Here is a 14,610-nt window from a genome sequence, read left to right as displayed (position 1 = left end):
ATCTATAAAGTTGCCTGAATAATAATAATGTAATGACACTGATCAGTTGATTAGTATCATTGCACTGAAAACAGTCAGAATATATTGGCTGGAAATTCTCTTTAGTAAAAATATTTTCTTACCTAATGAATTCTTTTTGAAGCTGTATTTTTCTAATGTTTTATGATAGTTGTCGTTGATAGTATTGATGTTTAAATTTTCACATGGATTATTATATATATATATATAATATATATAATAATCCATGTGAAAATTTGTGAGGATGTTCTCAGTAGTCAGAATCAACTATATTAAATACTGATATATAAAAATATATAAATATAACTTTGGAAAATGAAACAATTTTATGTAAATATATGTGGGTTCATATTAATTTATAAGGTTATAAATTTATAACCTTAATTAAATTAATTTACAGTTATAAATACTCCCGAGTGCCACACAGCACTGTGGGACACTGGAGTATGTTTGTTAGATTTTGTGCTCTCCAATTTTACCGCTATTTAAAGTGAATTACCCAATTTTATGTCCCAACTCAGTGCAGCAGTAGATGAACCGAAGATCTAAAAACGACTTTAAGTACTGCGTACCTTCCAACAAAAAGATTTTATTTACTTTCAGCAAGCGCTCATGCACTATGTATTGCACAAAGCAAAGATGGCAGTAACAGAGTCCTATAAATCCTGCTAACTCTGACAAGCACAAGCCGGAGCTCCAAGCTTGATAGTATGGACAGGGAAAAAAAAACCTTCCATGCGGTTTTTACCAACAAATCGATACAATCTAATTTTGCAAAGATCGACGAATCAGTGATAAAACTCCTGATCAACCTCAGCCAACCATTTTTTTTGTCCCCTGTTCTTCCCTTCCATGCAACAGTTTCTAAATCTCGCAAAGCACATGAACAACCTAGAACAGTGGTTTATTATGCTTGATAACACTTTCTCACATAAAATCGATGCACTAGGAAAAAAAAAAGAAGAAGAAGAGATTCATAGTCAACGACTCAATGTTAATAACTTGCCCACTGGTGTAAATGCCAATGAAGTTTGCATTCTCATTGTAGTGAACTTTCATTCCAAATCAGATGCATTGCTAAATGGTGACATCTGCAAGGTCGCCGAGTGTTGCAAATTTGACCCCAGGAAAATTGTCAGGTGGCCCCGCTTTTGGCTAATGAATGTGCAGAGTGATGCTACGAATCACCCGTGCCTAGTCAAAGTGACTTATGATATACCAGCAAGCAGATCGGTGTTCATAACTGATGTGAACAACATGTCAGAAGGCACAACTGCCATGCCATGTATATTATGAGCCCAGCCAGATCTCACCTACGTGCAGCAGGGACAAAGTACAAAATTATAAGGTAAAAAAACAGTGGAGATGATATATGGACAATTAACTATAAAAAAAGGAGCGCTAATGAGAAAATTCAGTGTCCTACCAGCTAGCTTAAAAACTCGAACTCTATCACCGCATAGGAAACATGCATGACTAATGCAGCCAACTAAAAGTAGGTGTGCCACTTACTTTTCCTCATAGAAACCCAAATTTCTACTCCTCCAAGCACTACTCATCCAACTTTCTCAGTTATAGACCCTTTGACTCCTTGCACCCCAAAGGTGTGGTTTGTGCATATGTTTGCTCTAACATAGCATGCCAAAGAGTGTCCGACCTAGAATCTCCTGATTTTGACCTTCTCTGGCTGAAAATCTCTGTACTCCACTCCATCAGCATGAGTCTCTACTACTCCCCTAATGCCACCAACCATTCTGAACTTTTTGATTTCCTTTCCTTAAAAGTCTTCCTAAGAAAGCTGATTCTTCAATCAGCTTTCTTAACAATAAGGTCATTTTCCTTGAAGACTTTAATGTTTACAACACTATCTGGCTCTCCTACTCCATTTATTCAGACCAAATGCCTTGGACCTCTTCTTCAGTAGTGACTCATCCAAGCACACAATTAATATAGTCTGTCCCCTAGGTAGCTCAGGCCACAAACTCATGCTGATTTTTTCTCCTGTGAAACAATACACATTCACACATCGTATGGCATTACAAGAAAGCCAAGTGGAATGATCTATGCAACTACGATGCCACATTTCCCTGGATTGATTATTGCTTCCAGCCACCTGACCAAAATCTATGTGCTGAATGTATCACTGAAATAATTCTTACTGGCATGGAAATATTTATTCCCTATTTCACCCTAAGTTCTCATCTCCTTTCTAAGCCTTTGTTCTCTCACAGGCATTCTAAAGCTACAAAAGAAGAATCAAGCATGCTGTGACTGGCTTGCATCCAAAAGTCCATCCTGCTATCATGGAATAGTTTACAAGAAAACTATTCTGACACCAAAAAATAACTTTGAAAGGGCTAAAAGCAGGAAACTTGCATTCTACCCACATAGCAGCCATGCATTCTGGTCTCTAACCAAAGCCATTGGTTTCAATTTTTGTCCAACACTGCTTCCACCACTGTTGCATCATCACCCACAGAAAAAGCCAGTCTCTTGGCTTCTTGCTGCTTCTCCAATTCTTGTACTGCTGATTTTGGTAAATGTTCCCTTACCATCCCATGCACTCTACATTCAATGCCCGGTGTAACCTTTTGCAAAAAAAAAAAAAAAAAAGAGATCAGGACAATTTTACTCAAATCGGATACTCCTAGCCCTGATGGCATTTCTCCAATTGTCCTAAAGGTCTGTGCTCCAGATTTGATTCCCATTCTGTGTCATCTTTTTATACTCTATTATTCCACTGGTATCTACCCTACAGTATGGAAATTACTTCATATTCAACATATTGCTAAAAAGGGAGATAAATCAATACCCTCAAACTACTGTCTAGTTTCTCTTACTACAGTTCTTTCCAAAGTAATGGAAAGAGCTATCAATACCCAACTACTATGCAATCTTGAAAACTCAGCTAATAAATGACTACCAATATAGGATCCGTCACTGTTGGTCAAAAGGTGATCTACTAACATCTGTTTGCCCATATATGGACAAATATCATGGAAAAGTTTGGCGAGTCCCAACAGTTGCCCTTGATATCTCTAAGCCTTTTGACTAGGTCTGGTACAAAGACCTATTAAGCAAACTCCCATCATTTAACCCCCCCCCCCACCACCAACTTTTGCATTTGTATACTGCCAGCTTTCTGACTGGACACTCACTTATCTTCTAAGTATACAATCAATGCAAGGTTCCAGAAGGTTCTATTCTCTCACCTACCATATTCCTTTTTTATATAAATGACTTACTCAGCAGACTACCAACCCAACACATAGTTTTGCTGATGACAGCACATTGCATTTCTTCCTTTCATTTGATAAACAGAGCAATGCACAAATCACCCACAATTTCCAGAACTCTCTAACCAACTTAATATAGATCTCCAAAGCATTCATCTGTGGATTCTGGGTAATTTCACAGCAAGCAAAACACAACTCTGTCTTATATCACACGAAACAGAAACACTTCTCTTCCTTTTAACAACACCCAAATCCACATGCATGATGAGAGCTATCTTCTTGGGGCAACACTAACCTGAAACCACTAATGAAACATTTAGGTTTTCTTTTTCACTCGAAACATTACTTTAACTCCAAACAACTCCTGACTTTATCGAAATCTGAATCATTCCAAACATTGAATTTTGCGCCCAATCTAGGGTGTCCCCAAAAGCTTCCTTAAAATACTGGACTCTGTTCAGAAAAGGACAGTTGACTGATCAGTGATCCCTCCACTCACTAATACTCTTCACTTCACCTTTCACATAGGTGTACAGTTTCTGCTACTTGCAGAAACTCTTCTACAAATACTTATACACAGAGCCGGCACTAGGGTCTTTGACGCCGGTATGCAATTTCTATCTAAGTGCCCCTGTAATGATCCGGAAGTGTGTGGTTCTTTTACGATAATAAAAATTTAAATTATTTGAAATTTCTTAAATAAATTTTGACAGAACAGCCACACGTTGGTTTGCTAAATGTAACGAACCGGGAGTGTTGACTAGGCAGGATAATGGTTAAAAACCCGTATATTCAAAAAATTCTCAAAAGTTAAAGCAAATTTTGATAAAGTCACTTCACTTTAATCATTGAATATAATGATACAGGGATTATAGCCTTCTCACCGACCTGAATCGCTAACAAAATTAAAATGAATTTTAATTAAAGTTAAAATTTATTTGAACTAAAGTTTAAAAAATTCTGCATTTTACAAGTTACTAAATTCTTGGTAACTTGTAATAATTTTTATAAGTGGAACTATCTTTTAGGAAATTAAAAGAAACTCAAGATAGATCAGAAAATAATAAAAGAATTCAGAAATAATTAGAACATTTAATAAGTATTCAAAAAATAACATCTTTACAGAATAACAGAAAATAACTTAAATTACATAAATATACTTGATATTTTTTTTATTAAAATTTTAAGGTTTTTGATTTCATATTCACAAAATTAGAAATAATGGTCTTAATGTCTAATTCTGCACATATATCATTTTCAATAGCTATTAATACCAAACTAACATGCCATTTTTGTGACATACTTGTTCTTAAGTAGGTTTTAATCAATTTCAACTTGGAAAAGGAACGTTCACCGCTCGCTACACTAACAGTTAAGGTTAATAGTATTCTTAAAGCAATTGAAAAGTTAGGGAAAGATAAATTATTGGACACAATAAAATTAAGAATATCGAAAGGGCTTTTGAGTATTTAAATTATCCATCCAAAAAATATCCCGAAAAGCACAAAAGCTCGTCATATAGTTCTATTGCATTTACTTTTTTATTGTTGCAGTCCTTCAAGAGAATCTCTAAATCGTCGCAAATTTTTCATAAATCTTCATTATTAATTTGTAGTAATCTATACAAGAAATTGAAATTATCATATCTTTTAGTTGTTCGAAACATTCTATTAACGAACACATTGCAATGTGTAGAAGTGTATAAAACACATTCACTCCAAATTTATCTTCTGGCGATTGTGGCGTTTCGTCATGATGCTCGTAGTCAAATTGTCGTGTCTTCTTTCGTTGTCGAACTTCCGTTCCAGTTTTAAATTCTTGTTCTCCATCCACCTCTTCACTCAGTAATCTATACAAGAAATTGAAATTATCATATCTTTTAGTTGTTCGAAACATTCTATTAACGAACACATTGCAATGTGTAGAAGTGTATAAAACACATTCACTCCAAATTTATCTTCTGGCGATTGTGGCGTTTCGTCATGATGCTCGTAGTCAAATTGTCGTGTCTTCTTTCGTTGTCGAACTTCCGTTCCAGTTTTAAATTCTTGTTCTCCATCCACCTCTTCACTCAGTTATTTTGCCGTTTTTAGAACTTTTTTAAAATTTGTATCTGATCGATACTCTTGTAAGAATATTTTTAAGTTTTCAATAGATTCTAAAGCAAGTGTAATGTTCATATTTTTGTCTTGAAGCATTTTACTCACAGAGTTTATTCTGTTAAGTAAATCATACCAAGTTATAAGAGAGCAAATAAATTTGTAGTCCTTTATTTTAGCACATAATGTTTGTGCTTCATGCTGAGTTTCTTTATTAAAATTTTCATTATTTAAAATTTCAAAAAGTGCATCATAAATTTCTCGTAACTGATATTGTAGAGGGCGGATTGCATTAATTTTACTATCCCATCATGTTTCTGATGGCTGTTTCAATGTTAATTTTTTTTTCAAACTTTAAAAGGATTGCCCAACATTTGTAAGAGAATGAAATGAATTGTATATTTCTTGAATAATTGCAAAGAAACTAATTGCATCTGCATTCACTTTGGCTGCATCTTTAATGATTAAATTTAGAGTATGAGCAGCACATGGCACATAAAAAGCTAGAGGATTTTTGTTCAAAAGCAAATTTTGGAGCCTATATTTGCCCAATTGTCATACCCTTGACCTCAAATGTCTTCAATGGTAATGTTCCATTTTTCCAGTTGTTCCATTATTGTTGCACACCACATCCTGTGGAATTTGATATATCTGCAAAACCTAAAACGTTTTCCCTGATCTTGACAATTCCATTGTCACAGGAAACAAAGCGAATAATAATGGTCATTTGTTCTGTTTTACTTGCATCAAGTGTGCAGTCTAAAGTTATGGAATAATATTTAGATTTTAGAATTGTTCTGAATCAATGTAATGAGAGTAAAATGCTTCAGAATCCAAACACAAATTTAAGTGAATCTATAAATGCGTTAAATAATGTAATCGACTTTACTAAAGAATTTAGATTGGATGAAAATTTAAACTTGAATCAGCAAAAGAGTTAGCATTAGATTTAGAAATGTCTCCTGAGTTCAAAAGCAGTACGTTACGCAGACATAAGAAAAGATTGTTCTGTTAGGAATGTTTGGATGAAGTGCCAGTTGATCCTCAATATAACTTTAAAGTTAAATTTTTTTCTCCAAATTGTGGACACTTATTAATTCTTTGGCTGAAAGGTTTGATCTCTTGTCAAGTCACTTTCATATTTTATTTTTTATCCAGTTTCAAGGAAATTTCTAATATGAATAAGAACAGTTTAAGAAAACACTGTGATGATTTACAAGTTGCTGACTGGTGGTGAAAGAAAGATATTTCTGCCACCGAATTATATAAATAAAGAAATACAAATTCTAAAGGACATCATACAGAATAGTGACAGCTTAGACCCACTGAAAATATTGCAATATATATATATATATATATATATATATATATATACACACACACGCAAATGATTTAGAAAGCGTCTTTATTAATTTAACAGTTTTTTCTCTTCGAATATTTTTGACACTTCCAGTTTCAGTAGCAAGTGGTGAACAATTATTTTCATGACTGAAACTAATTAAAACAAATTCAGGGAAACTAGATTTGTTAAGGGGGGGAGTAGAGATACAGTCCTTATGGAGGCAGTTGAATGTAAGAATGAATATAATATGCCAGAGCAAATAAGGACAACAAATCTGAGTGGGATAGTTAATATAAGGCATCAAGGTAGGGTTGGGGCTAATGGGGGTCTTAAATTCATGTACACTAATACTAGGAGTATTAGGAACAAGAAGGAAGAGTTTTTGGCCATGGTTGGCACTTCCAGACCACAGGTTATAGGTATTAGTGAAACATGGCTGACTGTAGATGATATAACTAGTGGGATTGAATGTGATGGGTATAGTGTGTTCAGGAATGACAGAGAGAATAAAATGGGGGGAGGAGTATTGTTGATGATAGCTGATGAGCTCCAGCCAAGGAGAATAGAAGTTGAATTGCAGGATAGAGAAAAGAGCACATTTGAGGCCATTTGGTGTGAGATTGTGGCTAGCAGAACTAAATATACAATTGGGTGCTGCTATAGACCAGGTGATGGAAAAGATGGTGGTGACAGTGTGCACAAGCAAATAGAAGAAATGGGTGGAAGGAGGGTGATTATTATGGGAGATTTCAACTATGGTCGCATTGATTGGAGTGAGGAGAGGACACACGGGAGGAAGGAACTGGATTTTATGCGGTTATTAAGGGATAACTATCTGCGACAGCATGTAATGGAAAATACTAGGGGTCAGAGAGTGCTTGACCTAGTAATTACATCTGAGGATTTGGCTGTAACAAATATGACCACATTGCCACCAATCGGTGAGAGTGATCATAGGGTCTTAACTTGGGAGGTGGCTAAAGGTGTAGAATTTTCAATTAAGACAGGGTACATGTGGAATTATCGGGCTGGAAAGTATGACAAGCTTAGGAGTTTGATTGGTTCAGTGCCATGGCATGTACAACTGCAAGGACTAGAAGTTGATAGTGCATGGGAGGTAGTTAAGAAGTGCTTGCATGAAGCAATGGCTGACTGTATACCTAGAGTCCGAATATTAAATCAAGTAGGGGTTAAATGGATGAATAACACCATTAAGCTTGAGTTGCAAAAAAAGAAACAACTATGGAGGGAATTTAAGGAGAAGGGTGACCGGCAGGCACATGAACGGTATAAAGCACAGGCCAGAAGGGTGACGAGTGTGGTAAGAAAAGCAAAAAAGGATTACGAAAGAACATTGGCCATGCAGGCTAAAGAGAATCCTAAACAGTTTTTTAGATATGTAGCAAGTAAAAGGAAAAATGTACATGGCAGATTGATTTTAAAGAATGCCGATGGTAGGGAGGTAACTGAATCAGTTGAGATAGTTGAGTTACTGAGTGACCACTTTGCAAAAGTATATCATCCAGGTGGTGACATTGCAGAAACGAATAAACCAGTAGATTATACGGGAATTGTGGTTAATGAAGTGGAGGTGAGTAGTCTATTGCATAACCTCAATGTCAATACATCTGTGGGATTGGATGGTATACCAGCTCGTGTTGTACGAGAAGCAGCTAAAGAATTGTCAGTACCCTTGACCATTTTGTTTAATTTGAGTCTCGGGTCTGGGTTAGTCCCGAGCGGGTGGAAAGAGGGGAAAATAGTTCCACTGCATAAAGGTGGTTCCAAGACTGCTGTAGTAAATTACCGACCGATTAGCCTATCAGGAATCATTGTCAAGGTCTTAGAGAAAATAGTCAAGAGGAAAATACAAGATTGGATAGAAGAAAATGGGATACTGTATCGGGGACAGCATGGTTTTGTGAAGGGTAGGTCATGCCTCAGTAACTTGCTCACGTATTATAACACAGTGACGGCTGAACTGGATAAGGGTAATGGGTTTACGGTGATTCTACTGGACCTTGCCAAGGCCTTTGACAGGATTCCACATGGAATTCTAATCAGTAAATTGCAGCATATGGGAATGGACATAGGGTTGGTGAGATGGATAGGAGGGTGGTTGACGGAGAGATATCAGAGAGTGGTTTACTCGGGAGTAGAGTCCACAAGACGGCCTGTGACTAGTGGTGTGCCACAAGGATCTGTTCTTGGACCACTGCTGTTTAATTTGTTCATAAATGATATAGGAAATGATCTGAGAGGAACAGTTCATTTGTTTGCGGATGATGCGAAATTGGGTAGGGCAATAGTGAATGTAGATGACGTCAAAATTTTGCAGGATGATTTGGATAGATTGGAGGTCTGGGCTAAGGAGAATGGATGTCAGTTTAATGTGGCAAAATATAAGGTTATGCATTTTGGGGTGAAAAGATTGGCGGCAGTTTACTGCATTGGTGGAACCGTGCTCCAGGAAATTGATGAGGCACGAGATTTAGGAGTGTTGGTAGATAAGGAATTGAAATTTAGGGGACACATTGCAAAAGTGACCAAAACAGCTCATCAAATCACTTGGTTGCTGAAGAATACGATGACAAGCAGAGACAAGCAGGTTATTGTTCCTCTGTATCGAGCCTTGATAAGACCCCATCTAGACTACTGTGCTCAGATTTGGTCACCTAGGTTTCTTCTTGATGGGGAGGAGGTGGAGAGGATCCAGAGGTGAGTGACCAAGATGATAGCAAGTCTGTGGAATGAACCGTATGAGAACAGGTTGAGGATTTGTGGGTTGCAAAAATTGGTTGATAGGCGGAGGAGGGGAGATATGATTGAGACATTCAAATTACTGAAGGGTTTCTATAAAATTAATTCAGAAGATATTTTTGAGAACAGGGCTGGTTTTGGGAGGACTAGGGGACATCCATGGAAACTGGGCAAAAGTGTAGTTAGTAAAGGTGTTAGAGCTGGGTTCTTTACTTTTAGAGTAGTGAATGAGTGGAATGCGCTCCCTGAGTCTGTGGTGGATGCTGTGATAGTGAATGAGTTTAAGGCGAGGTATGATAGATACTGTATGAATGTCAAATAGTTGTGATGAATATGATTTGGGGCCTCCCTCGATGGGTCCAATGACTCCCTGGAGTTGCCCGTAATAATAGTAATAATAATAATAGTAATCTAAGATCTAGTATTTCACAGGAACGACTGGTTGAACTGTCAATGATCGCAACAGAAGGTGATATCTGCGAGAAACTAGAAACCATTGAAAATTTGATTGAATTTGCTTCCATAAAATCAAGAAAAATAAACTTTTAAATCATTTAATTTTTTCATAAATTTCTTTTCCATTAAAAATTAAATGATTCTTGTCATTGTGCAATTTTTTTTTTTAGTTAGTTACATCTCTAGTTATCAAAGCTCATAGCCAGTAATTGTCAACTTACGTATCTGTAATTCTAAGTCTTTGTGCATTTCTGTATGTACTGCAGTTTTTGCTGTGTGGTTAATATATGTATTTTTCTAAGTATATAGTTTTGCATAAAAATGTATGTGTTTTAATTTTCAACCTTTAAATTTTAACTGCATTTTTCAAAAAAAAAAAAAAAAGTAAGGGCACTCAATTTAAAATTGCATCTGGGTGTCGGCACTGGTGGTTGGTATGCTGTTTTAAAATAAAAAGCATACAATTAACTGTATCTTTTTACAAGGAAATATTGATAAGCATTTAGAGGAAAATGCAGCTATTAAGCATGCAGAATTACTAACATATGCTGTTAGAAAGCTTGGAATTTGTTTCCATATTTCCATGCAAGGGGATATGAACAGGCATTTAGAAAAAATAAATAAAATGTAACTAGAAATATAATCCTCATGCATTTATTTAAAGCTTAAAATTAATTTCCATGTATTTTGTACTTTCATTTTTTTTAATGCTTATCCGTGTACATTCCCTTGTATGAAAATATAGAAACAAATTTCAAGCTTTCTAATAGTATATTATTGTAATTCTCCATGCATGCTTTCTAGTTGCATTTTCCTCTAAATGTATGTCCACTCTTTGCTCTAAAATGTTTCACATTTTACTTATAGCCAAAAAACACATCAACTTCTGCACTGCATGATGCTGCTGTCCATGAGATTCCATGGTCAATTAACATAAAAGAATACACTTTTCAAAGTTCAGTATCTTTGCAAAAATGCTGAGGGCCAAAATGTTTTTGTAGTTTTTTCAGTCCATAGGTAAAGAATATTCAATTAAACAATGACATATGTCCCACAGTTAAAAATTATATTTATTTTACACAATCACATGATACACATGTGATTGTTTAATTATAGAAAATCCTCAGGTCTTTCTGTACAAGAAATGATTAAGAAATTGAAATTTCCAGGGGAATGATTTATTCTGCACTAATACCAATGTTTCATTTTGTACTACTCATAGCAATTTTCACAATTTGTACAGAAGCGTTTAATGTCCTTTCTCAAACTTTAATATCTAGTTTTGATGCTGATTCTTCCTGAACTAGTGTTAATAATTACTTCAAGTTAACATCATAACTTACATAGAATGGAGCAGTCATTTGATTTTTTTTTTTAAAGATGCATAATTTATAATATATAATAACTGGCCATAAAATTTTATCATAGTAAAGTTTACTATGCTTTTATATTTCAGATACATTACTTCTCGAGTTTTTTCTGTTTTACTTGAACTTCGACTTTGAGGATAAGGCTTTAACTATTGTAAATGGAAAGACCTTTCTAAAGCCAGCATATCATCCACTCTATTTTCAAAATCCTCTTGAAAGACATCTTGTTGTATCTAAAAATGTGAGTCAAGACCATGTAGATCATTTGCGTACTATGATGCATATTACTCTCACTGATTTGGAAAAAAGCAATAAAAATAAAAGTGAAAAGAACTGGGGCATCCTGAAACTTTTTGAGCGTCCTTCAAGCCTTTCTAGGACAAAAGGATTCCAGATTGAAAATCTTTTTAATACAGATCGCAGGTATGAAATTTCTGCCGATGATAAACTTATATCCTTGAGAGTAACTTCAGATGGAAATCAGCATTATGCACCAATTGAAAAGATTAATCCCATCAAGTCTACAAAACACAAGAAGCGTAAATGAAAAAAACTAGTTAAATCTGATTTTGACAATTTCAAAAAAAAAAAAAGATAATTTAAAATTTGTTTATTGTATAAATTTAGGATAATGATGAATAAATTATTTTATAACATGTTATGACCTTGTTTCTTTAGTTTTTGGTTCATTGGAAGTTTTAAATTCTGGCAAACTGCATTTACATGAGAATCAGATTATTGTATTCACCATTTTGATTTAGTAAGAGTAAAGTGTTTGGCAGAATAAGTGATTTTAGAAGAATGGAAATATATATGCACTTGCAAATTAGGACTGTTGTGCTGGTATAAAATATTGTTTCATTCTAGTAGTCGACAAATATTTGTGAACACTATCTACCGATCTCCTCATTAAAGTTCTTGGGTTATTTGCGCTTGAAGTGATTTAGACATCTAATGAGAATGAACTTAGAAAGAATACCAAGAAGAATGTATAAAATGAAATTTGAGGGGAAGAGACCAAAAGGAAGACCATGAAAAATGTGGATAGACTAGATAAGAGAAGATCTACAAAAGAGAAATCTGAATTAGCACAGTGTTTATGAAGGAAGAATTTGGGGACAGAAAGAAAGGGAGGTTTGGTTTGCCTGACCTGAGAGTTTGTGTCAGAACAGTTGTGTTGCTAAAGAAGTTACTTTTGAAGACAAATTTTTATTATTAATTTTCCAGATTTTTAGAAAACCATATATGATGAATTTAATTCTGATTTATTATTATTGCCAGCTCCTAACCACACTTGGTTTCCAGGGATGACCAAAGTCCCCCCCCCCCCTCCCTCCTGCTATGAGCGGCTGTAAAATCTCACAAGGATCTATAGTATAAGATTCCTCAGCAACTATGTTACTATCATATTTCTTGCATTCTGTCTATTCAGATTTGTGCACAATTTTATAGGCCAGATATATTGGTTACATTCTGGCTGAGTGTACCTAAGATATCTTGGTTATCTCACAGAGTATAATCAAGGTTTCATCTTGGTTACACTCCACCAGATCTTTTTGTTTGTCTCCTTATATCCTCTGAATTCAGATAACAGCATCTAAGCATAGTAGCAAAAATACTATAAATTAGTGACCTCTTCAGCATTGCACTTTTCTGATGTGGCTTAAGGAAAGAAACAAAATTTAATTACCTTTGTATAATTAATAAAGAAAATTAATTTACCTTATATATTTTATGTATTAACCAAATATCACCCATTCAAAAAAGGCAATATGTTATTTTTTAATAATTATTGAAGTGATATCCACATACTGTACCGATACCACACCGCACAATGTCCAAATAGGAAAAGCGACCAATGGAAGGGACCGTTGTCGCCATAAACTGTAAACGCAATTTCCTCGAATTGTCAGTTTTTATGGTTTACAGGCCTGGCTCGAGGTAGGGGCAGAATGAGCGAATGCCGCAGGCAGAAAAGTAAAAGGGCGGAAAACTTGCAAAGTTTGTTACAGTTATACTGGAGGCAGAAAAAATTTTAAAAAAATTAATTTGGATATATCATATATTTAAAAAATATTAAATTTATATGTACATATTTATAAAGATAATTATATTTTATTCTAATTATATAAGTTTCAAATAATTATTTTTATTTTGATAATCCCTGGGACAGAAACATTTAGATCCAATTTCATTGAGAAAATTTGATTCTCTTATAAATAGAATATTTTTATTTAAGAAACAAAATTGGAAATTTTTATTTAGTAATTTAATATTTTAATATAAAAAATTTGATATATTAATAAATATGAAACTTTTTGGAAAAAAAAATTGTATTATAGTCATATAAGATGTTATTATCTATAATTAAACTTATCTAAAATTTCACGCAGGTGGCTTATTAGTTAATGTCGGATAATTATCAGTTCTCTTCTTTACATTATTAGTTGGTGCCGAAGTTCAATTATGTTGATGGTATATGTGTGATAAGACATACCTAGGATAAATGAAGTCATTAATGTGGTGAGTATAGTCGGTAATGTGGTTGATTTTTCATTGATTGGAGTTTCGTATATGCGTTGAGTTAGGCCTAATTTACACGTGATTACTACCGGTACTGTCGACAGGGTGTAGCATAGAGGCAGCCTGCCTCACGGCGCTGCTTAATAAGGGTGCTCGTTAGCCGTGATTACAGCAACAAGATATTTTACAAAAACGCAGCATTTAGTTCGCCAAATAAAATAGATGCCATTTCCCATTGACAGTTAAATATGTGCTTATTATATTTTATTAAAAAAAAATTATAGTCATACTAAAACTTAACATTTTAGAACCCACTTATTAGATACTTAAGGAAACTACCCATAAAGTATCATACGATGTGAATTTCATAAAGTTTTATAGTCTATATATATATATTAAATTATATTTTGCATGAATTCTCCTACTCAAATTGTGAGTCACTATTGCCCCGACTTTCACGTTGGACTGTTAACTCTCTCCCTGCAGTAAAATACGCCCTCCACAACAGCAACTATACTGCAGAAACATTAAAAACAATTAATTTTATCATGTCACTGAATAAGGTTCACAGACATTTGCAGACTTCAATATATTTCTCAACAAATAGTGCAATTAGAGACAACTGGGAATATAAACACTAACTAATGAAGTTATTTCTCTTGCAATAAGCTTCAACTTCCAGACAAAAATAAGAATTAAACCAATGTTCAAATAGGCTTTGGGTAATGCAAGCCTTCCGATTCACCAACCAAATTACAGGTAAGAAGTTCCTATTACATCCTTTTAAAGCCCTTAGGTTCTGAGTT

The 14,610-nt window shown here is 34.7% G+C and overlaps 1 protein-coding gene across 2 annotated transcripts in view; it reads left to right on the top strand.

The window, feature by feature from the left end:
* Positions 1 to 11,942, top strand: part of LOC150110369 (poly(A) RNA polymerase, mitochondrial-like) — a 120,097-nt gene extending 108,155 nt beyond the window's left edge. For both annotated transcript variants that reach the window (XM_090393313.1, XM_090393304.1), the window contains exon 8: positions 11,368 to 11,942. In XM_090393313.1, the coding sequence (XP_090249439.1) occupies positions 11,368 to 11,828 (461 nt within the window). In that variant the 3' untranslated portion in view covers positions 11,829 to 11,942. The remainder of the gene's footprint in view (positions 1 to 11,367) is intronic.
* The last annotated feature ends 2,668 nt before the right edge of the window (positions 11,943 to 14,610 follow it).

This window comes from Typopeltis vanoorti, chromosome 1 (genome assembly GCF_054136105.1).
Source record: "Typopeltis vanoorti isolate ZY-2024b chromosome 1, IOZ_Tvanoo_1.0, whole genome shotgun sequence".
Classification (NCBI taxonomy): domain Eukaryota; kingdom Metazoa; phylum Arthropoda; class Arachnida; order Uropygi; family Thelyphonidae; genus Typopeltis; species Typopeltis vanoorti.
The sequence above is the reverse complement of the archived record's forward strand: the minus strand, read 5'-3'. Positions and strand labels throughout refer to the sequence as shown.